Source organism: Argopecten irradians, chromosome 11 (genome assembly GCF_041381155.1).
Source record: "Argopecten irradians isolate NY chromosome 11, Ai_NY, whole genome shotgun sequence".
NCBI lineage: Eukaryota > Metazoa > Mollusca > Bivalvia > Pectinida > Pectinidae > Argopecten > Argopecten irradians.
The window spans coordinates 38863764-38890532 of record NC_091144.1 but is presented as its reverse complement, the minus strand read 5'-3'; the positions used below and the strand labels follow the sequence as shown (position 1 = coordinate 38890532).

At 33.0% G+C, this 26769-nt stretch overlaps 1 protein-coding gene across 1 annotated transcript; it reads right to left on the bottom strand.

The window, feature by feature from the left end:
- Positions 1 to 225: 225 nt before the first annotated feature.
- LOC138335516 (ionotropic receptor 25a-like) lies at positions 226 to 26769 on the bottom strand. Its single transcript, XM_069284644.1, has 15 exons — positions 26464 to 26769; positions 20928 to 21065; positions 19873 to 20136; positions 16163 to 16338; positions 13599 to 13652; positions 9972 to 10100; positions 9474 to 9641; positions 8521 to 8640; positions 7965 to 8063; positions 6463 to 6654; positions 5720 to 6062; positions 4994 to 5243; positions 4295 to 4479; positions 3770 to 3902; positions 226 to 3355 (listed from the first exon to the last, which is right to left on the bottom strand). The coding sequence occupies exons 1-15, from the start codon at positions 26561 to 26563 to the stop codon at positions 2914 to 2916; spliced, it is 2793 nt and encodes a 930-aa protein (XP_069140745.1). The 5' UTR covers positions 26564 to 26769; the 3' UTR covers positions 226 to 2913.

Sequence of the window (26769 nt, the reverse complement as noted above, 5' to 3'; positions counted from 1 at the left end):
GAAGAGCTGAGTCATCATATATACAATGTAGGTGATATTTCCACGAAGATGTTAATATAAAAAAACATTATTAAAATCCCCTACGTACGTTTTGATTAGAAGCGTTTGGAAATACTATCCTCCGTCTATCCTATGGCCAAAAATGGCAAAAATATATAAAAGTTAGTCGCTTTATTAAAAGCCTTTCGTTTGATTTGATTTGAAATAATAACACAAAACAATGAAAACGATGAACGGAAATGTCTTGTTTAATTTAAAGAGATTGATGAATTTTAATCATGACGATAACAATATACACAACATTAAAATTCAATGAAAACTTGTTTTTTCAAAAGGCAATTTAACCTTGATAATTGTGATCACATAAGAGGTTTTCTCGTTTGTGGTTGATTTACAACTGCGAAAAAATGAAATTAGTGTTCGTTTCGTTAGTTTTCAATTCCGAAATATGGTTTTATTATTCCGCTCATGCAACGAGAAACAGTAGTACAAGGACAACTTCGTCCGCCATCTTGAAAAATACTTATATAAAATCCATCGCGGATATCTACTGGTTCCGGTTTTACATACCGGAGTGAAGGGATTTCACAAACAACTAAACCCTCACTGGTGTAAGCGTAAACAAACGGTACATATAATGCACTGAGTATAACAAGGACGCTGTAATATGAAATTGAATACTAAATTAGTATGTCTTTGCATGTTATCACCATTGTTGGAATGTATTGATTGTGACGTCACAGTTTTTGTGAGCGAAACTCACGTTGTATCTCTAACAAATGAACTTAATGTACAAAGACGGAATAATATCAGTTAATACATAAATCGTTGAATACTTCCGCTATTAAAATATCGAGGAAACCTTTTATTCGGTATGTGCTTTATAACGAATTTTAATGGGAAAATAGAAATATTGAAACTTCTGAAAATATTTGAAAATATCTACGTTATAACTAGTTAATGTGAATAGTCGGGCAAAGAAAACTAGTCTAAATGCGTTCATTGGCCGTTCAAAAGTTCTCACATATTAATACGACTGTCAAGTTCTGCTTAGTTTCCCAGTTCTGACCATTAAAGTAAAGAAAATTGAAAGCGAGGCTGTGTGGAAATGTAACCACGGATATATAGTGAGCCGGGAGGACGTTTTAGAATTCCCATACTTTAAATTAATTTCTTCGTACGCAGACAGATTTTGACGAGAGATTTTATTTTTCCATTTCATAAGAAATTATACTGGATACATTCACACCATTTTTACCGACTTTAGCCATCCTTGCCCGACTGTTCACTTCAAGAACATAGAATTAAATACATTATCACATGAATAATATCAAGTTTATTCCATCAATAAATTATGTTTAAATGAAAATAGAGATGATTGTATGATATTCATATTACAATGATGGAAATGTAAGGTAAATAATGTTAACTTTTTGCCATCCTCGATACTGCAGAGGTTACGTTCACTGTCGTTATATCCACCCCTGGAATATTTTATAGCATATTTGAAAGCAGTCCAGGAGAAAAAAACCTGACTAATTACAGGCCTACATAGACTTCCTTTGCTCTCTTGAATATTACAAAGACATTGACGCCCAACGTCCACAAGTCAAACACTGTGTATCATTATTAAATTCTTTTGATCTACATCAAATGGCCAAACTACCTGATCATCTTTGGTCGCATATAGAGCGTCAAGTGTTGCTATGAACTGTTAATGGGGTGAGCATAACGGCAGTGATAGTAACCACTGAAATATCGAGAATACATTTTTTTTCATTCATGACATGATAATAACATGTTATGAAACGATTTCAGATAGTTCGAACATTATGTGTAGGCTAGCATTTACATGAATAATAAATCGTTACATCAGAATAACAGGTGGAATGGTACCGCTATTCTAATGTAAACTGACTTTTTTCTGCGCCTACGGAAGAACGATTGCATGCATAATGACTTATTTTGATTTCGACTTCTATGGCTCAACTTTACCTGTATTTGAAACTTGTTCGCGACGAATTATTTCCGCGGTTTCTTTACATGACCGCAAAAATGCTTTGGTTAACAGTATGTAAATATCATTACCTGAAATATTCCAGTGCGATTTGATTACTATTAAACATATTGACACTCATCTGTGATTTGGACTTGAAAACATGAAAAGGTGCTGTCAAACATTCCATGGTGACGACTGCCTATTAGAAAGAATCTACGTACCCGGCCTACTAGGCTTTCCGGCCGGACGATACCACTATCTATGTAAAAGTCTTTTTAGTTCCAATATTGCAGATCGCTAACTATATATCAAGACCACCTACATTAAAACACTACAGATTCCGAATGGTGAATTGCTACTGTGTTTGTAGATTATTCTAAGGATTCCGAATGGTCAGTTGCTGCTGTGTTAGTAGACTACATGGTTATAAAGATGTTTTGGTAGTCTTTTACAGGCAGGCCCGACAGTACCTGTGAGTTGTATTAATTGCCGTCATATGATGCCATGAACCAAATATTAATTTCACGGGGAGTGATTTATTTATATCAATATCATAAATTGGCATCCATCTTTATGGCACGACAGGTTAATTTCATGTTCGTTTCAAATATAAATTAGTAATAGTCTAAAAGTAACCAGACGGTGTCATCAGACATGTGTGCTTAGCGAAACACAATTTTTGATGACGTCATCAGAAGCTGAGGTTCACATACCCCATTTATGTAATATTATGCTCGTGAGTTATCTTTTCATTAATATATATATGGAAAAATCAACATCGTACCAATAAACAAAACAACATGTCAACAGTAAAATATGAAAGGATACAATATTTGTTTGTCATAATGCATTGGAAAATTATCAAAATAGTCAACATTGTCTATCAACTGTTCACAAAAAATGTAGAATGTCATTTACATTCTTTCTGCAAAATATGTAGAATTACCATTTGGTTCAGGTTTCATATAGTCTAATGTGATGTCAGGCCAGAGGGAGTTTTCTCCGTTTGTAATGGTAGTAGCCAATGAACCATTGGATCTATTTCGGGCCAAGGTCGAGGACGAACCATTCACGCCGTTTGTTGTAACAAGGTCAGCGCGTGACTGTTTCTTAGCAACGCCATAACGCTTGGCGTCAAGTTTCGGTTTGTATCGATATAGGTAGAATTCGAACGCCAAACAGATGAGAGCGAGTCCCGTTCCTACGGCAATGACAAGGAAAACACCTCCGATGTTCTTTATGCTAATTCCTTCACTCTCGTCCTCGATGTTTGGACATTCGATTTTCTCGGGATTGTCCGTCCACCATCGCGCTTTCAGCATTTCGAGGAATCTCTCATTCAATAATTGTAAAATCCTGGGAAATATATATAACCGGATGAGCATTAGATAATATCAACATCATTAATTTCAAAGGTTATTCATCATAGCGTCTTTCTTTAATGTATGATTCATTCTAGATTTAAAGATCGGAAACTTTAAAATTGTATTCCATATCTATATTATTATATGAATAAACGTTTTCAATGTTCTATATTGCATTAAGACATAAGTAATATCTTCATTGTCATTTTCATATTTCAAAACATTTTCCTTTCATCAATATTACTAATTTAAATTACCAAATTTCAAAACATGCTACCCAAACCCTACTTGTAGACTGTTATATCAATTATGAGTTAAAAGTTCCACAATCAATATCTTTTACTTTCACTCTCTGAGATTATAATGTTGATTTGGACTACTTTATAAACAAAAAGTGTATTCTTACGCGTTACTGATTTCGCTTCGTAGTGGCGACCCGTCTTGTACAGCGAAGGCAAAGGGTTTCCGACTGAACTCTTCTCCTACCGCCTCCACTTCGCAATTTGTTAGAGTCTGGTACTTATTCTCCGCCGCGTCACCTTCGTAGGAAGAAAATAACCTTAGGCAATGTCTTTTCGCAGAATATAGGAAATGGTGATAAATTTAATCTCAATTCTTTACATAGTTGATATTTTCTTAATTATTAGAATGTGTATTTAAAACATATTAGGAAATTATGATTAATATACTGTAAACCAACTTTTTTCGCGGCTCCACATTTTCGCGATTTCAATTTCAAATTAAGTTCGTGAAAATTAACATTCGCGGATTTAGAATTGAATTGAAATTCCTATCAATATAAATGATGTAGGTATTAATTAGCGGAATAAACTTTCTCGAAAATACTGGCGAAAATTTGCGAAAATAAATCACACGCGAAAGAAAGGTGGTTTACAGTTATACCAAATTCTTTACACAGTTGGTATTTTACCTATATAAGCGTATTCCCCCGACATGACTTGTTCAATAGACTCCTCCAGTGTGTTAGAGAATCCGTGCCCTTTCATTGTCTCCCAGAGCTTGGTGTATTTGTTGCTGACTGGATAATCCCATACTGCTAATTTGGCACGCTCTACTGCGTCTAGGCTGTCATTCAGACTCATTTGCTTCCAGATACTGAAATACAGTACTATTCATTGTGATAACACTATAAAATCGATACATTTACATACATCATGGTCCTCCCAAAATTATCTACTTTCGTCAAACGCATATTGCTTCCGAAACGTACATGTAACTCATAATCGAAGATTTTATATTAAATGTTGAGATATCAATGGACATTTGTGGTTCTAATGCCAAATTTAATCACAGCCAGTTATAACCATAATACACGTCACTATATTGTCGATATCTTCCACAATAGCTTATAGATGTGATTTGGGTGTTTTTACCCAATATTTGGTGGGAAACTTCCATTTTGCAACATGTAGTTATATATTACTGCATTATTACATATTTACGAGTAAAATTTTATTAATAAATTTAAAGTAGTTCTCGTATTCATAAACCTATACTACTATACAAGCGGAAATCCGTGGTATCTTAAACTTTTCACGCTCATGGTTATGTGTATAAAATAATAAAACAAGCTCCTAAAAGCAAGAAAACACAATAAAATGAAACTAACCTGTAAAACCGTTCCTCGATTTCCGCCATTCTTTTGAAATAAACCATAGCAGCACTTCCGTTCCTTGGTCCATATTTAACCTTATATTGGGCAGAAAGGTCATCAAGGGATTTGATCAGAGTTTCCATTCTCGAGACAGTCAGGTGGGCAGCTAGGTTGGCAGTGTACGTGGCGATGATAATGAATCCAAACAACCACCAGGTAGCAGCAATCAGTCGCCCTGACAAAGCACGTGGAGCCTCACCACCCCCTGAATCATGAATCATTGTACTTTTGTAAGATTTGTTGCGCTTGTATGGTAGTAGAAATTAATTGTAATTTCTTCTCGGAGGTTCGTATGTCTTGTTTGTCATTTTAATTGTAATAATGGCGTGGATCATGCTTCCTATTTTAATTTTGATAATAACATGGACCTTGTTCGCCATTTTAATTCCAATGATAATTTGGATATTGCTTTCCATTCTTTTTATTATAATAACAACATCGATTTTGCTTCCCATTTTGATTATAATAACAACATTGATCTTGTCCCATTTTTTCTTATTATAATGACGACATGGATATTGCTTCCCATCTTACTTCTAATTATGACATGGACCTTGCTTCCTTTTTTAATTCTCTATATGGACTTTGCTTTTTTCTTTTTTAAATTGTATTTATGACATTGGAAAGATCGTTGGGTAGAAATTCGAGTATGACTGTAAGCGACATTAAGTGTACACCTACCTTGTGGCGTAAGCGACATCATACAAAACCAGACTCCTTCTTTTAGTGTGAATATCCTCGGTTCAGGTCCATGACCTTTCCATAGCTTTAAGTTGTTCTGGTAACTGAAAGGACTGAGTTTATCGAATGCACACAACAACACACTGAAGAGGAAGTAGGCCGCGATGATACATAACCAAACTTGTGGATGCAGCACTATCAGGAACTTGAACAGGAAGTATTCGAACTTTGGTTTCTTCATTAGAATGGTCAATCCCACCAAGTCGTAGTATGGGACAGTGAAGTCCACAACGTTTTCTCTTTCAGCCATAACGGAAATAGGTCCAACAGCAATATCGGCCCTCTAAAAACAAAATGTTGAATTTAGTGCCTCAAAAGTACAGTGTAGTTGTTTCATTTTGCGAAGTAAAATTTATACTAATTCGCGAGGAGAATCGTTCGCAAGTTTGCCAATTTTTAACAGAAATGAGTCATACATGTTATCTTACATATTATTTTCATTTGATTCGCGGGTAGTTAATGTCGTGGAAAATAATTTGATCTCGACTTGATAGCCAAATTTAATCCCATTAACCATATATAACTTGAATGTGAAAATGTGAAATGACACACATCGGTCAAAAATTGGTCATTGCATAATTAATCAGTTTTGAAGATGAAATTGTAAAAAGAGACACGTACATCAGAATTACTCAATCTATAAAACCTCTAATTGCTATTTTTAGAAAATGTTGATTATCTACCTTTTGGATGAGTTCGTTAATGACTCCATTCCACGTGCCATCGTCCGCCATGGCCCCTACCAGTCCGTCCGGAGCCTCGTATATAGTATAATCAAAGCCGACAATCTTTGCGATTCTGTTGAGAAGGTCTAGACAGTATCCAGTGTATTTGGTGTCGCTGTTGTTTTTGTTTTCGTACACAAATGGTGGGTACTGGAAGTTTAGAGAAGAATTAAAAAAAGAACAACAAAGATATGGCAAACCCAAGATATTTTCGCGTTCGATTCAATTTCTCGGCCAGAGATATATCGAAAAAATACTAGTAGTCAATGCAAATATGAACGCTAAAAAAAGCAATCAATATTTTCAATAAGTCAGAAATCGAGTTAAAGTTAAATTGTCGCAATTTGTATCATATACATAAAAACCCGAAATGGTTTACAGTATAAGTTAAATAGAATATATTTTTTATTATTTATTATGGCATGTACATGATTTTGAGAAATGCTTTGAAGGTATATCTCCCAGACAACAAATAAAGCAGAAGACAAACGCGAAGTATATGCATGTACGCTTATGCCTCTTTAGTCCGCAAAACTTTCCTATATTATTAAGCTGTTTATTTTTTTTTAAATCGCCTATATATAAGGAAAAAATAATTAAAAAAAAAACTTAAAATAAAGGCAGGTTTAGCCGGCAAATGTCTCCTAAAAGCGATAAGTTGTGATAATTTGGTTAATGCAAAAATGTAAAAATGAGAGTTATTTCCCTTTGTATTCTTACGCAACAGCACCATACACAGACCTGACAATTAAACAGTGATATATATTGCCTGAACATTTTGTAGGAATGTGCATGTGAACTCTAAAATTTTGGATTTTAATTCATTAGGAGGTAATTTTATTTGGTTATTTCATGTTAGAGAGTTCTAACACAAAAATCAATTTAGAAATGTTTTCTACTTTTTATTTAGTCATTCATTTGTATATGCAAGCGTTCTCTGCATTTTCAGCTTACTGTAAAAGTGCATATTTTCAGGAGAGCTTAATTTCGCGATTTGAAAGCAACTTTCAACTTGGTGTTATTTTCGCGATTGATACATCTTCGGACATTTAGCTACACAGTCCATCCTTTTTTCCAACCTCTAATTGAGAATAAAATTATAGTCTGATATCTTTAGCAAAATATTACGCGCGGATCAATTAACTAAAATTCCCCATCGCGTAAATTTCCTTTTTTTCTTTTCCTTTTTTAAATGTCTTTCATCTAAAGTAATGACCGAAACCGGAGTCTGAGATCGATATCCCGATTTTATTCTTTTTTCGTGTAAAAAAATAAGGGTCGGGGGTATAAAAAATAGGGTTGGTCGGGTAACTCTAAACAAACATATTTTTTGTTGGCCTAAGTAGAATGTTTTGTTAGGCTTGCACAATTCCTGCTGCCATAACGTTAGACAATGATAATACTAACATCCACATATAATAAAATATTAAGAAATGAAATCAACAAACACGTTGGTTTACCTTTCCTGCAATCACTACTCTGAGTGTCCTCTTTGTCTCGCTCTCGATCAGTGACTTGACCTTCAGAACAAGTCCGTTAGCTTGTGTCCAGTTCCCAAGCTGGTTAATTAAAATTACATCTAATTAGTGTTGGTTATTACAAGTTAGATATTCTTAAAGTGTATCCATTAAAACTTTATATCCTTGAAACACACATTTTCGCGCAATTAGTCTTTTATTATTGCCTCACTATTATATGCTAACTATAAAGACCCGTGATATGTTTTTTTTTAACATTTAATAATATGCCTGGTATGTCGATATTTGATAGTAAAATCCAAGAGCAATCAATACTTGGTCTCTAATATCATTTTATTTTTTCTTATCGGTGTATTGCCTGAACAGTTATTTCAATTCTGTACCTTTCTTACCATCGATTTTATATTTCCTCCATTGTTATTTCAATTCCGGATTTTTTCTTACCGGTGTATTTAGTTAACAATTGTTTAAATTCCAGATCATTCTGACCGGTACGTGTCTTTAATCAACGATTGTTTCAATTCCGGATATTTCTTACCGGTGTGTTTCCTTGATTTAGTCCATTCCTAAATGTTAATCTTTGGAGGTCGAGAACTATTTTCTGACGTAGTGATCCATTGAAGTACGCTATCTGACCATACAATCCGTCTCTTGTTGCCTAGTTACGTAAATACATAAAAACTAAATAAATTAAAAAAGAAATGAACCTTAAAAATATATTTACGGTCCGGAATGAATCACATCATAATTTCAGTTATGGTAAATATTGACTTTATTCAATCATCATAATTCAAACCAATTTTTGGATTTTAACTGTCTTTGAGTTTTACATTTTCAATACACATAACAATAAAGTAAACCATTTAAATGTATGATAATGTAATGATAACGTAAATGTATAACAATAAAAAAAAAATCTAAAACCGCTAAATTCCCGCAAATAATTACCTCGAAAGATGAACATCGTCGCCAGAGCATAAGCTATACCCATCATTTGAACAATAACTGATGTTTAATCGTGTATATATTTATGTCCAATTAACACAAAATTACATATAAGATAATTCCCTTTCCTTTTGGTGCATGCACAATCAGTACCATATAGGGCATAGTGCCAAGGAATTTTTTTCGGGACGCATTTGATTATTTTAGATATTTTTATCTTGAATTAGAATAAGAAACTCAAATTTTTCGATGGTAATAATTCCGTCTTTGCTCCCTTGTGGATAGGTATTGATTGTTACGTCATTATTTTGTGAGCGCAATTCACGCCGTTTCCTCCGAAAAGTATGACGTTACGCTCGCAAACACATGACGTCACAATCAATACCTACCCGCAAGGACAGATAACTCTGTAATATCCAAATACGGAATAGTGTAAACTAAGTAACTTTTGTAACTGAAGAAAAATACTAATTCGTTTGCTCCTGTTTTTGATAGAGAGAAAAACACCATTTGTTGGCGGTTATTTAATCTCTCTTCACTTAATACCTGTTTGAAGGCGGCCACAATCCTCTTACTCTGCTGGAACAGAGCATCTGTAGAATTATCAATGTTGTAGCAATCGTTCGTAGGAACAGCGACAGTTTCTGTAGGCCGTGTAGTATTCAGGACATCGCTCAACATCATTTGGAACTCGTAGAAGAATATATCATCCAGCTTAACAAAGAAAACGAACATTTTAGTAAATGTTTACTCCTGTATATTGGAATCGAAGATAATACCTTGCTGTGGTATTCGGCAGACCAGAGGTGGAGGGCTTGTGGAAATATATCGGGAATCTTAACCACTTGCCCACCGCTGCCTCCCAAAATAACACACAATCAGGGACCAATTTTTTTAATGGAGGTAATTAAGAATAACTAGCAGAACGATATGAATCTATAGTGCGAATATAAATCGTCATGAAAAAAGTTGTTAGGCATGGAATCGCAAAGATTAATCACCGCAAAAATAGGTTTTTCACAGTATTTCACATATAAAACTCACCAGAATATTATATATATTATCTACATTGTCGATTGCTTTGATGTAGGCGTTCAGCTTTTCAAAGATGTGTTTCCCGTTAATCCGTATGACGCTTCCAGTCTTACACTTATGACAGTTGAGGGTTGTTCCCTGAAATGAACGGGTAATTAAAAAATCACTTTCAAGAAAGGTATCACAAAAAAGATAGGAAACTTAAAAATAAATAATAATCAGGAAAGTAAGAAGAGTCTGTGAGACGTTTATTCGTCAGTCAAAATACTACACAGCAAAAATTGCTTCACTTTTAATTTGATGTGAAAATCATTGCGATAACAGAGGGAAAGAAAAGAAAGAGACCTTATTGTGAAAGGCATCATTATGTATGGCAAACGAATTTCAACGCCCCCTCCCCTTTTCAAAATTGAATATATGAAATATCATCAAAAGGCATCAAATCCATCATTTGTGAAATATCTAGTATTAACGAGGTCATTTATATTAACTAATTTTGGAACCATGGACAACTGAATTCATTAAACAAAATTTTCTCACTGCTTGAACAGTAGATATAATGATTTTTATATAATTTTGCAAATTTCGTTTTTTTATGAAAAAAAATCACATAACTGTTAGGTATAATCATCAGTCCATCCAACAAATACAATAACTGTAGGACATCATACATTGTCATTGAGTTGGCTCCCTGTGGATTTCCACACATTACTTGAACGAAATTATACGTGCAAATTTATCAATAATAAAATATTACTGAAATTAGTTACATTTGTTGAGGATCCTGGTACGGTTTGGACCAGTTCCGTCATTATTCCTTTAACATTAAGGAATTCCTAAAAAAAATGCTCCACCGCCGACAGAGCATAAACGATACTCCTCGTTTGAACTTGAACAATAACTGATGTTTAATTGTGTATACACTGTGTCTAATAAACACAAATAAAATAACTTATTTTACTCTTGGTACATGCGCAATCAATACATCATTCAATGTAGGACATATTGTCATGGAGTTATTTTTGGGAAGCAGTGATGATTTAAGTACAAAATGTGTCTTTTTTTGCCTTGAGAAGAGACACAGTTTTACCATTTTTTTTACTGAAATTGTTTTTACTTAAATCATCACTGCACCAGCATTTTTAGCTGTATCCAACTAATTTTAAAGGGTTAAATATGGCAAAAATGGCTGAAAATGGGAAGTAAATTCTACAACATCCATACATCTCAAACACCTCATTAGGAAATTATGGCTTTAATCTGTTGTGTATATGGTCAAAACGGCAAAATTCACAAAAAAAAAATCAAAATTTCGTCAGCTAGGTATAGTTGAGTGGCAATAGCTCAAAAAACGAGCACACGGACAAATATTTTGTCTTCCATTTGTTTTAATGGTATGAATTCCAATTTCCAAGACTCTATATGCGAAAAAAAGTTTAATTCAAGAAGATTTTGACTTCTCATAGGAGTACATACTTAAAACCCACCACTTTTCCAAATCAAAACATAACGATTTCTTAAAAAAACAATTGTGACACCAGAAAATATATATCGATGGCCTAAGTTAATGTTACAACACCATACGTATGGGAGATTTCCGCCGTAATGTATGATAACAGTGGAGAGTCATTTCGCTGTTTCGCCGTCTGGCGCAGTGATTGTCAACTACCGCGCGGTATTTAGGACGACGGCGGGAAACATAAAACGACCCGCGTTATGAAAATCAACATTTGACTTATTTGAATTATTGTTCAGAAGGTGATGATAAATGTAGTATTAACGGTATGTTAATAACTTCTGCGACTCTATTAAATTATCGATCTCGTTTTACATTCCCATTTTGAAAATTAAAAAAAACTTTTCGGAAAGGCCTATAAAATCTGTAATGCTTTCCTCAGAATTTTAAGTTAAAAGATTATTTTATTATTTACATTAGGAAAGTTAATGAAAATGGACCCATCCCAAATAATAATACATACGCAATGGCATATCATGTAAAATACGTAATATTCAGAATGTGATAAATTTGATCATACCGATATAGCTTACTTATGGCAACAGCAGGATGCGATCCCATGGTCTCATTATTGATTTCTATATAGATTGAACTTTAACTACATTTCATAAGACCTATAAATGACATACCTTTAATTATTTAGTGACTCATTTTCCCATGGGTATTGATTTATACATACTGACTGTTACCTGCTATAGTGATTTATAAACAAAAGACCCAGCCTTTTCCCAACACACACGTTTCATAAGCAAACACACGCATACTTTGTTACAGCCACTGTTTACTCTAAACTCATGTGATCCGCTGAGCCCCAGTAGTCAACAATAAACTCTGAACTCTTGTACTAGGCGAGTTCGCATTCACCTACCCGGTCATCTAGATTGATTTCAATAGCATGCTTAAACTTCGGTTATGAATGTAGTTCATTGATTCATAAAGTCTATCGACCGTCGCCATGACAACATTGATGAAACGACCTACATATAGAAGTCGACAGTGTTAAGCGCTTTGTGATTATGATGCTTGACAGGAATGGCGGGTAGTGTTGTTGGATGTCTTAAACATGAGATAAAACTATATGCATTAGGGAATTATACCTGTTTTGAAGCCAACAAGCTATGAAGCTAAACTCAACGACTGTATTTGTATATGTTATTATAAATAATAAATGAAATATTTTTTTAACAAATAAAAAATATGCGTTTTACCACCGGAATACATTGACTTTGTTGCCTATCTGTCTACAGAACAAAGGATATGTACCGTGTGTTCCATTTGTAGATCCATACCAGTTGTACGGATACGAATCTGCTGTATCAAATGGAAGGTATTACTTTCATATTAATCTTATTGTTCACGCAGAAAATACTTTATATTCGAAGCGTATCTTTCATATGGGTATCATCACGGAAAAAAAATTAGGCGGCGCCGTATCATTTTAGTACAAGTGGCATGAATCCGCAAATGGAACGCAAGGTTAGCCAATTTTTAACGTACTGAAATAGTAATTAGGTTCATTGGCGAATATACATCCAAACTATTGGGGTATGATTAATAAAATTTCTTTTTAAACTGTCATAAAAAGCTGTTTGTCATTGCAACGTGAAATTAAATCGCCTATTAAACATGTTGGTGCACAACTGATTTCAAGAGATCAATAAATAGATTTGGTGATATCAGTTTAAGTTAAGTTAGTAATTTTCCTACTGACGAATCAAGATAAGAGTTTTAATGGGGTTTTTTCACCACCAAAAGTCAATTGAATTAATTTACACAGATAAAAATATGAGCTTAAAAATAATTTTGGCAGCACGTGTACAGTGTAGTAAAATTAGTACATATGATCAGATCATGAAGCCAAACCGTGGTCTTCTATTTCATTTCACATTTTATAGTAACATTAATAACTGTAAGTGACTTCTGCAGCTAATACAAAAACGTAAAATCATCTGTGTTGTAACTTGTGTGTTAATATATCTATAAAATGAATGAATGATTTAACTACTGATATTTAAGGTTCATAGATTTCTATAAACCTTTCACAGGTATTCTTTTAATAAGTATTTCAAAAGTACACTCATATGAAAATAAGAGTCAGCCATTTTGTTATGACATCATACCTTGCTGAGGATGAACCAGTTATACTTCTCTTCAAACATATTCAGGGAGTGAACCTGGAAAATGTAAAATAAAAATTGCATAACTTCATCTAAATTGATCATTTGGTTATAATTTTTTTTTAAATGAAAGAAAAAATTAATTTGAATTAAAAACCGTCCCTTCCCTGATAATGGATGCGTCTTCTATAAATACATCTAGCTTATTCTATGCATTATTTTCTTTATTGTACAAATTCAATTTATAGCCAAAAAACCGATACCGCGAAAATAAGTTTATTATCTGCAGTACAGTAACATCGAAGATTAACCAACGGTTCATTCCCACTCAGCCAACATGTTATTTTTGCTATATAAACTTTACCTGAGTTTACCTGTGTAAAAGTTGGCTATAGTCTATTATTATGTGAAAACGGTAAATCTTCATGGTTCAGTCGTATCAATTCTATCTCTTCAATGACTAACACAAATAAGAGCATAATCAATAAATCTGAATATCAATTCAAACGTATTCTTATTAATTGTTCGTGAACATTATATCAAAATGTGGCACACAACACGCAGTATGTTGAAGGATAGGAAGCTCTCAACTTATGGTCATTTAAAAAGTAATTGCGATAATACCTAATTTACCTAGCAACTCCAAGTACTATTTGTTAACATACATGTATATTTCTTTCTCATACTGATTTCAAACACACAATAAAATTTATCATCAAATACAAAATACATATAATTGATCAGATGTTAGAGCGAATCTCTAGTCATAAGTGCGTTTTCACTTAAAAAGTTGTCTTGTATGATGTCTACTTTATGTAATCATAAATGTTTTGTATGTAAATGCCCCGTGCGGGACCTTGATTGGTTTAATAAACATTGTCTATTGTTTAACATCTCATGACTAGAAGTATCGATACCAACGGGATATCATTCACCTCAGGAAAAAAGACATTAATAGTTTCAATGGTATTATGACATCTAAGAGGTTCGTCTATGATTTCAGATGATCAAACAAAAACGATTCAGAAAATTATAATTTACTGTCAGTGTGGTGTTATCAAATTATGTACTTAGTTGTTTCCCATGAGTAATCTAGACACTATATGTACATGTAAAGTGCAGTATATATATGTTCCCCGTTTTGTAAACCATTTGGCATTAATTTCTGTCCTATTTTGGTAATAGGCTAAAATATATAATTCTATATAAGATCATCATTGTTTTACTAGTATTTAACATACAATTTCTCAGTATCTGCATTTACATGAAAACCTACATATAAGAATAGGCTAATGACAAATAACTATATTACAGCAGTATCATAAAACAGTTTCTATCATCTGATTAAAGGGAGAAAAGTTAAATTTGTTAATTTAATTATAGTTTTATATCTAAATGCTCAGAAAGCAAATATATATAGATCTAAAAATGATTACCATCAAGATGTGGAAAATTAACTATCTGTAAGTTTTGTGTAAAATGATAGATCTTTACATGTAAAATGAGACGTTTATTTTAGAAAAATAATATAAGAATAAAAGTAGAGTACTAAGTACTTACTGTGCTTACTGTGACCTTATTGTACAGGTGTAGCACAGGTAAATACAGGTAAGTCATTTTCTAAAACAGACTATAACTTACCTGTAATTAGCCCCTATTGTTCTCTATTGTTCCTCCGCCTAATGTTAAAATAGGATATGTTGGCTGAGTGGGAAGACACCGAAGATTAACCAACACACTTATGATATACCAACTTTGTTTCGCGGCTACTTAATTTCGCGATTTCTATATTAAAACAGGTTCGCGAAGATTAACCTCCACGAATTTGAAAAATAAATGTAAATATGTATCAATATAAATAAGGTTTATTTGTATTCGCTGAGATTAACTTCGAAATTCGCGAAACTAAATATAACTCGAATGAAAGTTGGTACACAGAATTGTCTATAAGGATCTTTAATGAACCATTCAACATTTTTTCACACACAAAAAAGGGAGATACCGTACACTTCTAAATCTCGAACTCAGATAATTAAAAAAAACATAACTGTATTGAGAGAAACATCTAGTTGAAAAATTATTTCGAATATTCGAGATTTTCTAATGATGTAGGTGGTCATGAATGGAAGTCGACTGTTGTTTAATGTTTTGATCACATGGGAAATAGGTGATCAGTTTACTGGTCTGTTTTAGAAATGGTGTAAATATATAGTTATATGAAATATTTATGAGTTCTTCCTTTTCTAGTCTGAAGCTTTCTTATTATTTTATGGTTCGAAATATCCGTGGTAAGCCCATGGAAAAATGGTAACAAAATATATAAAAACAAATTATTTTGGATATTTTGTCGTTCCAAAGAGACAACAAAAACATCGAAAGTGTTTATACAACGAAACCCTATAAATTGAAGGCTGAATTTGTTTCATCTTTCCTTATTTTTTCCCCAGACGATATGCAAATCTGGTTTGCAATCATCGCATACCTGGCTATCATCTACATCTATTTATAAATAAATGCTTCCTTTTGAGTAGAGGAAATAGCTTTTAAAGACACCACTAGTCCATTACCGTGCCGAGTAGTGCAGTGGTGGTCGTGGAGTTACTAAGCACAAAGAAGACTTTGATTTCCAGATCTTTCAGACGCTTTAACTGGGCATAGAGGGCGTCTTCGTCGCTAGAAATCTCCTGATATAAATGTTGCGTGGGTACTCCCGTCAAAATTCTTTTCGGTATCACATGAAGATCTGTTGAACACAAATATTGATGTCATTTATTGAAATTTACAATTTTGACATCGCATGATTACTTAGTATTCCGAATTTGCATATTAAAGAGTTATCTGCACTTGTGGAAATATATTGATTGTGACGTCATAGTTTTACAAGTTATGCTTTTCAGAAAAAACGAACGTGAATTTTGCTCACAAAATAATGACGTCACAATGGATACCTATCCGCAAGGGAGATAACTTTGTAATATACAAATATGGGATACCGTATACCTGGTTATTTTCGCGCGAGAATAAATGCGATTTTGAATCGAAAGAGAAAATTACATTTTCTTAAACTAAAATGTTGCTATATAAGAACATATTAATATGGTTGACCTATTACTGTAAACGCGGATATTTTCGTGAGTTCTTAATTTCTCGATTTGCAAGCATAAAACTTTCACGGTGTTGTTATTTTCGCAATAAATACACTTTCATATTTTCAACAACCAAGTCTATATATATCTTTTTATAAGTCTATATTTTTCAAGCGAGGGGAAATTTCGGCGATCAACCGACCTTCGCGTTATCATCGAAAATTTTCCCCTCGCGAAAAACCCAGACTATATAAGGTATAAAATAATTCGAAAACCCAATATAATGTTGAATTTGAGTCATTCTACAAAATGAAATGTTCCTAAATTGTGCTTCCAGATAAGGTCAAGGTACTTCCTCTATTGGCATAACTAATGTAATGACAACAGAATACAAATACAAGATAGAAACATAACGTTCACTAATTAATTCACTCAATAGTCGAGTGTTTATGAGGGTAGCTTGTCTACTTGAAATTCTGAAAAGCCTAATACTAAATAACACAGTTCAATAGTTCAACATTCAACAGATGTTAAATATTCCGTAGTATTATGGTTCTTTCTCGCATGGAATTAATTGAAATTCTGAAAAGCCTAATACTAAATAACACAGTTCAATAGTTCAACATTCAACAGATGTTAAATATTCCGTAGTATTATGGTTCTTTCTCGCATGGAATTAATTGATTTTTAGTCAGCCGAATATTTGCATTACTGTAGTCATGAGTAGTATTTATCACCGATTTGATATTTTTCAGCCTTTAGGCGTTATTGGTCGAATAAATGAAGTACATATCCTGTAATTCATATTCAATATATTGGCGTGTTATATGTTCGTGAATTATACCTATAGTGATACGCTATACCGCGTATGTTTATGAGGAAACCTGATATTATTTAATTCAATACTTTCAAGGTATAAAAAATTCAATACAAATCGCGCTGACATGATATTTTTAAGTTGGCTTTTAATGTTTTATTAATTAAAGAAATTTAATACCACCGGCTGTGACTTGTTTAAATTGTATAACTGGAAAATAAATTTCGGATGTACAATTAGTCTACTTTAGAATTTGTTGTTCGAAACACCGGCTTTCAATACTAAATACTGTAAACGAAATATTTTTCGCGTGCTATTTACTTTCGAGAATTTCGCGACCCAGAGTAAATTCGCGAAAGTTTGTCTCACCGAATCAATATCTTTACCATATATATTGAAAAGAATTTTAATTCAATTTTTTTAATTCACGAATGTTGATCTTCGCAAACTTGTTTTAAAATGGAAATCGCGAAAATTTAGTGGCTGCGAAAAAAATTTGGTTTACAGAATATCTTGCTATATTCTTAATTGTACAAAACTAATTTATAGTCAAATACCGACATCGTGTATCGTTCCTACTTCATGTCCATATTATATCAAACAAAGTTTCAGTGCAATGTTTAATAAATCTTGGATTTGTATAGAGAAGAACTGAAAATGAGGTCATTTCTGATTCATCAACCAAATCATTTTGCTCTATTATGGATTATACTGTAAATATTTTTGTGGTTACTTAAATTGGAACGTCACCATTGTGATTTCCATGGAATTCTCTTCAGGGGTTACTATCACTAACGCCATATCGACCTCTGGACTATTTCATAGAAATGACCTATATTTATTCTATCAAGGACGTAGATTAGGCTCACTTGTAAATCCTTGATTCTATAAATGTAGTGTGTAAGACACACCACAGGTATCCTCGATACTCCAGGGGTTATTATCACTAACGTTATCTTCACTACTTGGACAATTCCATTGTAACACTGGGGGCAACTGAAAACACAGGTAATTTGATCCTTTGATGTACATCAAAGAAATTATTTAGTGGTACATTGTGGTTGAATGTGTTGCTTTGAATTTTTGCATTGTTCTCTATGTATTCTTCAAATGAAGTCTCTGCAGGCATGTGAGTGATAAGATTTTTCACCTGCCTCCAGTTTTACTATGAGATAGTTCGGATGGATATGACGTCATAGTGACGTGATAGTAACCCATGGAATATAGAGGACGCGATTTGCTTCCACGATGTTTTAATAGCATGATAAATGGCTTGGATTACAGTATGCCAAATGCCCTTTAGTTTAGTTTAAACATATTTGATTGCCATATTAACAACTGTATCGGGCACAAGTTAATTTAAACTTACAAACGCTCTCTCAATTACAATTTACAATATATTTAATATATACATCATAAGATGGCTTTATATCATTAAAATTATATCATAATTATTTTCTTTAAGGGGAACAGATAAGAGATAGAGAGAAGACATAAATAGATAAATAGAGAGGAAGAAGAGTGGTTATAACATCAATAGATAACATGGTATTTACAATCATTAGCCTTTCGTTCGCTTTGCTATGTATCACGTTACAGCGCATCCTCGATATTCCAGGGGTTCCGATCACTTACGATCTCTACCCTCTTTTGATGTAAATCAAATGACTAAATTACCTGTTCTATTCTGTTGCCTCCAGTTTAACTATGAAATACTCCAGGGGTGTAGCGTATAGGCATACCATTATCATGATGAAATAATCCAACATTCTAGAGAGTAGAAAATTGCCAACATATGTTTATAGTAAGGTATATATACATAAATACATGTTAAATGACGATTAAGTTACTTACTAATGGCGTGTGACAAAAATTAAGACATGAATATTGATTAAAACCTTTAAATGAAGACCGAAATGGCACGATTTTCCAGACCAACTGAGATTTATCAAAATAAAACCTACTATTCATAATGTGTCCTTTGAATTTTTATCTGTTCCTCTCAAACATATATTCTGTAAAACGTTCTGCCTAATTTAAACTAAAAAAAACCGGACGGTCGACAAAATCCGGATTACACATTGCTCACCAAAATACACATACATTATACTGAAGGTCATTTTACATTATAATACTGTTAACGTGGATATTTTCGCGAGCGCTTAAGTTCGCAATTTTGTAATAGAAAATATTTTGCGTCATTTTTGCGTTATTTCCCCAATAAATATAACTTCGGACTTTTAGTGATATTGCTCATATATTCACAAAATTTTACGGGCGGTGGAAATTTTCACGGATAAAAGGCCTTCGTGCTATTAGCGAAAATTTCCAACCTTTACAGTAAGCAGAGAAAAAGTTTAAATGTTTTAATTACCAAACGATTCGTCATATAAGATGGCGACTTTCGTTAGATTCTCATGTTTGACGATGTCCGGTATGATATGAAACATAGCGGATCCCGGGGGCTCCACCGCCACGTGGATCGCCGGATGGATATCAACGGGAAGAAGTGTCGATTGGTCCACCAAAGTGAAGTAGGCCATCCCAAGGGTACGGGCGAATGACCGAATCAGTGGTCCTACGGCTGGGGCTGTAGCATCAATCATAGCGAATCCACCAGTATTCATGACTTTACAAACTGAAAAAAAAAGTTATATTAGTAATCATAATGAGATTTATAGATAGGTTGGGGATCCAAGGATGTTACTATCAAGAAATAGATATGTGATAATTTAGGAATTATAACTATCAGGATTGTTTCACATGTTAGGTGAACACTGGCCCTATTAAAGTGACTGACATTTATAAACATATAACATTTTTGGAAAAAAAATCAGTCGAACTTTTAAGTACTACAAAGGTAAAGGAGTTTATTAAATCTGCTGAGTAAATTTGTTTATGATGCAGTTACTTTGAAAAATAATTGATGTGATGATGTTGTCCATTCTCCGCTGCATAAGTGAAGTGTCCTGTATGTATGCCAATTTTATTAGTATTTTCTATCATTTGTGAATTTGTGAAGTAAGTTGAAAAACTTAATGTAATAAAATAATTTGAATTTCAATTTGGTGCCGAAAAGCGCGATGGACTTGAATTTTAGTAGTACTGATTTTATCCTATCTATGAAGTGGAAAAAAAATTAGTACCGATAACGAAGGTGGATTTTTCTCTCCTTTGAAATAAATCATAAAAGCATTATCCCAAATTATTATTGAAGGGATTATACATTAGCTTTATTGAACATGGATTCATTATTTGTTCTGTCAAAAAAAAGTTTACATTGGTATTAGTGCAACGGTCACAAAACTAGTTATTCAACTCTGGAAAATAACTAAAGGGGATGAATGAAAGTTCAAGGAAAGCATGCAGGAAACCATATTAAAGTTATTTCATGAGCTTATTTGACAATTACATAATTGAATAACATACCATGGTCTAGTGTGTCAATCGAGTTGTTGTCGTCTGCTTGAATAACGCTGACGTCATACGTGGGGTTCCCCACGGGGAGCGGTTTACCAAGTATGGAATTCACCACATCGTTGTTTTTTTCTTTGTCAATGACCGCCACTGAAATGAAAATTAAAAACATATTTAAAGTGAAACCTGACTTAACCGACCACTGGTATTACCGACATTCTGTAATACTCGACCATGTTCGTTATAATCGCGACATCTCCTGCCTACGTATATTTACCTTGTTTAAACCGGACCCTTATTATTTCCTTTATTTCCTCCAATATTGAAGAGTTTACAGAAAATAATACATAAATAAAGAAAGAAACATTCTAACATACACACGTTACACACATATATACATATCTATCAATACAAGAAAATACTATTAGATATTCGACTACATTTCGCCATTATCTAATAGCGGAGAATGCTTATAATAATTAGCTACAAACATATGTAGACGAGACATTACAAATGATACATACAGTTTGTAATAACAGATATATACGTATCAAAAGTCTATATATAAGGCTAGCACAAAAACATACATAATACAAATACACTGGAGTTCACAAGATTAAGCATACATATAACTTCAGTTGAAGTTAATACAATCAAATATTTGCCTAAAAAGATAAAAAGAAAAGAAAAAAGGTCAGTTATGGATACCACTTTGTACGAACATTTTGTTAACAATAATAATTGAATTTAGTCTAAAGTCTTCCATTTCATTTTGAGATAAATGGTAGTTAAATAGTCCACCAAGAAGAACGTGCAGTAGATGATATTTTGACATTGAATTGAGATAAAATACAAAATCTATATCTTTCACAGTACTGATAATACACCACAGTTAGTCTCGCAAGTTCTCAGTGTGGCTACATTCAAGTACACTGTGCAATATGAGATCATTATACATTAGACCACAAAAATGACACAAATATAAATTTTCATTATCGCGCATTTCTACGCATATTTTAACAATTCGTTTAATGCATGAACTATACTGTGGAAAACGTAAAGCAAGTTTCCATATTGCATATGGTTCTATTCTTTCATGTAAAAGAGAAAACCAATGGAAAATCTACTGAAGAATGCAATATTGCATGGAAAATCGGATGACATTTATGGCGCTAAATCATACGCATGCGTTCTGGGAATTCCAAATCCGATAAAACAAAACGAAAGCAGAAATTAAGAATGAGGGAACATGTGTGATAAGTCAAATAATTTTAAAGAAGTCTCCTATTTTTAATATGAATTTAAAACTTCAAGGTCACTGTTTGTTCATCAACTGAACAGGGTTCATGTAGTGGTTGAATAGAGTTATTAGCTCAATCACATGATTAGTGACTGAGAAATTTTCATTTCTCATTTGTTGCAATATGTGTCATTTTATGTCTTTTTCATTTTTCTCAATATCATCTTCTGTCATACCAGCACTGTTAGAACATTTCTGACGGATGCAGTGTCAAGAAAATAACTGAAGAGGTGGCGCTACTTGCGATAAAAAAATTCGCAATTTAGAAAATTTTGCAATTTAGAAAATTTCGCAATGTAGAAAATTTCGCAATTTAGAAAATTTCGTAATTAAGAAAATTTCGCAATAGAAAATTTCGCGATTTAGATTATTTCTATTTGAAACAAATTTACAGGAAAAAGGTTAATAGAAATAAATCATACAGGTTATTATGCTTGACTTTTTATTTGCGGATATTGCTAAATTATAGATCCCGCAAATAAAAAATAAATATTCAGTAATATGTCCCGTTATTACGTCAGAAAACGTCAGTGACGTGAAATCGTCTATATTTAGTATATACTTCACTTCATTATCGGTTCAAAAATATCTCAAACTACATTTTAAAAGAAATTGTCGTGCGTATTCAAGAAAAAACGAGCCTCATTTTCCCTTTTGACTAAGAAAATCATCCATTATCTAACAAGAGCTAAATGCGTCCTAATGGGAATAACCGATATACCTGATTGCTTTTTTCCTCTATCGATTTTTTTTATCCGGCGGGTTATGAAGCATGTGATAGTAACATTAAGATAGCATTCATCTACAACATTCTAGCTTCGCCAATCCTTCAAGGACTCTGATCAAACACATGACTGATATTGAAAACGATTGTTGTTTAACCATTAAAAATCTCGTAAAACAGAATTAATTGTTGACTTAGATATCTTTATTTTTTCTGGTTTCTATTTTGATAAGATGAAAAACATCAATTAATTAAATATTGTAAATTGTAAATAGGTTTTTTTAATTGTATTTGTTAACCTTTTGTATTTATTTACTTATTTAATGTCCACTTCACGGTCGGAATATTTAAGAACATAACCGGGGTTTTAATGTGGAGGAAAACGGGTGTGTTCTGGAAATGTATGGACTTTAATGTTAAATTCTAAATACACAAATATATATATAGCGCTAAATATAAGTCTAGGATTCGCAAACTACCAAGCCATTTAACAAAGTCACCCAACCATATTTTTTTTTTCATTTTGTTTAGTATCGATTGGATTTTGCGACCTATTTACCTTTTATTGGACCCAGGGAATACTCTTGTGTATGCTAATTAATAAATTATATTCTATTGTTTAGTTAGTTTAAACAATATTTTCATTCTCACAAATACATTTGAAGCTAGAATTGGAAAACAAACTTATTGCTTATATTAATGATATTGTTTGTTTGATGTTATATACTATGATAAGTCATCTCTTTTGTTGACGTAGAGGCGTTGTTGATAGCAATGTTGGAAAAAATGAAATAATCGCGATATTTATAAACAATCATATATTGCTTGTATCGAGCTTTTGCATTCGCTCAAAACATCGTGATGTCATTATCTCACGACGTAAAATGTGAAGCTGTCGTTTGTAAGGTCGCTGATGATTGGCGGATTAAGGTTTCCTTAGGAGACCTCAAAAATGGAATAAACACAAGTTGTACATTTATAAATTGACGAAGTGTACATGACCATTTACTTAAGAGTAAATGGTCATGTACACTTCGTCAATTTATAAATGTACAACTACTTAAGAGTAAATGGTCATGTACACTTTGTCAATTTATAAATGTATAACTATTTAAGAGTAAATGGTCATGTACACTTTGTCAATTTATAAATGTATAACTATTTAAGAGTAAATGGTCATGTTCATTTTGTCAATTTATAAATGAATGTGTAGCTTATTCAATAACGTAATTGTAATTTGACAGGCTGAAACGGGCCATCGTACCATAACATTTAAATCTATTAAAGTTGCTTCATAACAAATAAAACAAATATTTCCTGTTGTATTACATGTGCATTTACTCATTTAAATAAAGTGTTTACTAGCTCAATAGATTATGGTATCATCCATCCTCATTATATCACTGTCGTCATATCTACCCCTGGAATATTCCATAGCAAAACTGAAGGCTCTGCGTGCGACCAGGTAGTTTGGTCCTCTGATGTACGAGTTGTAAAACGGTTTATTGTGCTCGACTGTGTGGCTTTAAAGTTGGACAGCACTGTATATGTAATTCTCAAAGGTTTGTAAGGAAATATTCCAAGGGTGGATATAAAGACAGTGATAGTAACTCCTGTAGTATCGAGGGTGTGTGTCGTCATCATATTATGCATAAACATGTAGTAGAGTCGGTTTCGTTTTATAACATATTTATATATTTATTTATCTATTTATCGATTTATTTATTTTCATTTTCATTTTTTATGTTTACCCATGTTGAATTATTACTCCCATCTAATATTCTCGATTGGTCAAAAGCTTGTAGCATCAGAGAAAGTTGTTGTTACAATGCCATTGCTATCTTTGTCATAATTGTGATATCCACATTGTGTTCAATTCCTATATCATGTTCTCTTATTTTCTATACTGTGTTAAAGATGCTCCACCACTGACAAATAGTATTTTTTTCACTATCAAAAACAGGAGCAGACGATTTAGTACTTTTCTTCAGTTACAAAAGTTAGTTACTTTACACCATAACTACCATTGAAAAGTTTGAGCTTCTAATTTTACTTCAAGTTAAAAATATGAAAAAATAATTAAATGCATCCGGAAAAAATTCCGTGGCACTATATCTTATATGGAATGAAGTAATGATTGCGCATGCACCAAAGGCGAAATAAATTATTTTATGTTATGTTTTGTGTTAATTAGGCATATATATACACGATTTCACATCAATTATTGCTCAAATCATGAATATCATTTATGCTCTGTCGGCGGTGGAACATCTTTATTGTTACACATGAATGTGTACTATTGTATTTTTACGCTTGTACTAATAATGTATCACTTTTGAGCGTGAATTTGTAATATTGTATTATTTTTACGCATGAATATGCAATATTGTATTAATTTTATGCATAAATGAGCAATATTTTATACTTTGTTTGCATGAACTTTCTAATATTATATCACTTTTAAAGTATGAATGTGAAATATTGTATTATTTTACATATGAAATATAATATTGTATTATTTCTTTCACGTGAACTGTCTGATATCATATCACTTTTAGAGTCTGAATATGTAATACTGTATTATTTTTACGCATGAATGTGTAATATTGTATTATTTTATGCATGTATTGTTTTTGACTTTCCATACCTATATGGGATATTTTGATGCTAACAGAGAGTCGCTCTAAATCCACGAAATGTCTGATATTGTATAATTTTACGCATGAACTGCGTAATATTGTATACATGTAATTTTATACATGGATATGTAATAAAAACCGATTATTTGATTGCCCCATGTCGCCATGCTTCTGATTAAGAACATAAAACGGTTTCCAATCAATAGCTCAATGATATGACAAACCGATCACGTTTTAATTATTAAATTGCTCTTCATTAAGGCCGAGCGTTTCCGGGCAACTGCGTTTGATGTTTTCTTCCCTTGGGAATACATGTATGAGCATGACAGAAATATTTACAGAACAGGCTGATTGCACACACCGGATAGATAAAGATAGACTCTCGAAAAATACAAAACATATTTTTACATGTTTTGTTGCAAGTGAAAAAACATCAAAAAAAGAAGAAGAAAGCAGGCCAATTCATTAAGAATAAAGGATATTTAACATCGGTTGAAATAAGATTAATTTGGTATCAAACAATCATAGTGCAGCCATTTAAGCCATCAGCTTGTATGATGGATGACAATGCGATGTTCTAGACAATTGAAAACTACATTATTCAAGAGTTCTTTCTCCGAAGGAGATTCTTTAGAACCCTTTTAATATGGCGACGATTACAACGAGCGAACGTTCAAACAGTAACCGGAAGTTTCATAGCAACCATTCAGCACGTTCCATTTCAGGTTATAATTAAGCACGTGCCTTTTCGTAATTGATTTCTCATGAATCTTAATGACCCAATTGATCACCAAGTTATGCATTTTATCTTTCTTACGGTAACATATAAAGAGGTTCCTTAAAATCAGATATACGGGCAGCATCATCACAACAAAACTAGCTTACCGATTTGAGCGGAGGTCGAGGAGATAACAATTGCTATCTGCAACAAGAAGAACATAAATCCGGGTAGGGAGGCTGTGCCCGCCGGAATAAACATCTTCATGTTTATGAAGTGGTCCAAGATAACACACTACCACATATTAAGAGTCCATGATTGCTGTATCCCATAGAACCATTTCCTTTTGTGTAATCACCATTTCTATCCGTACTCGGATCACCTGAGTTACAACAGTATTGATTTAATTGTCGTATCTGATGTTTCCCGACAGGTAGGAGACTCAGGTACATCAGCGTCACCGATGTAGCTGC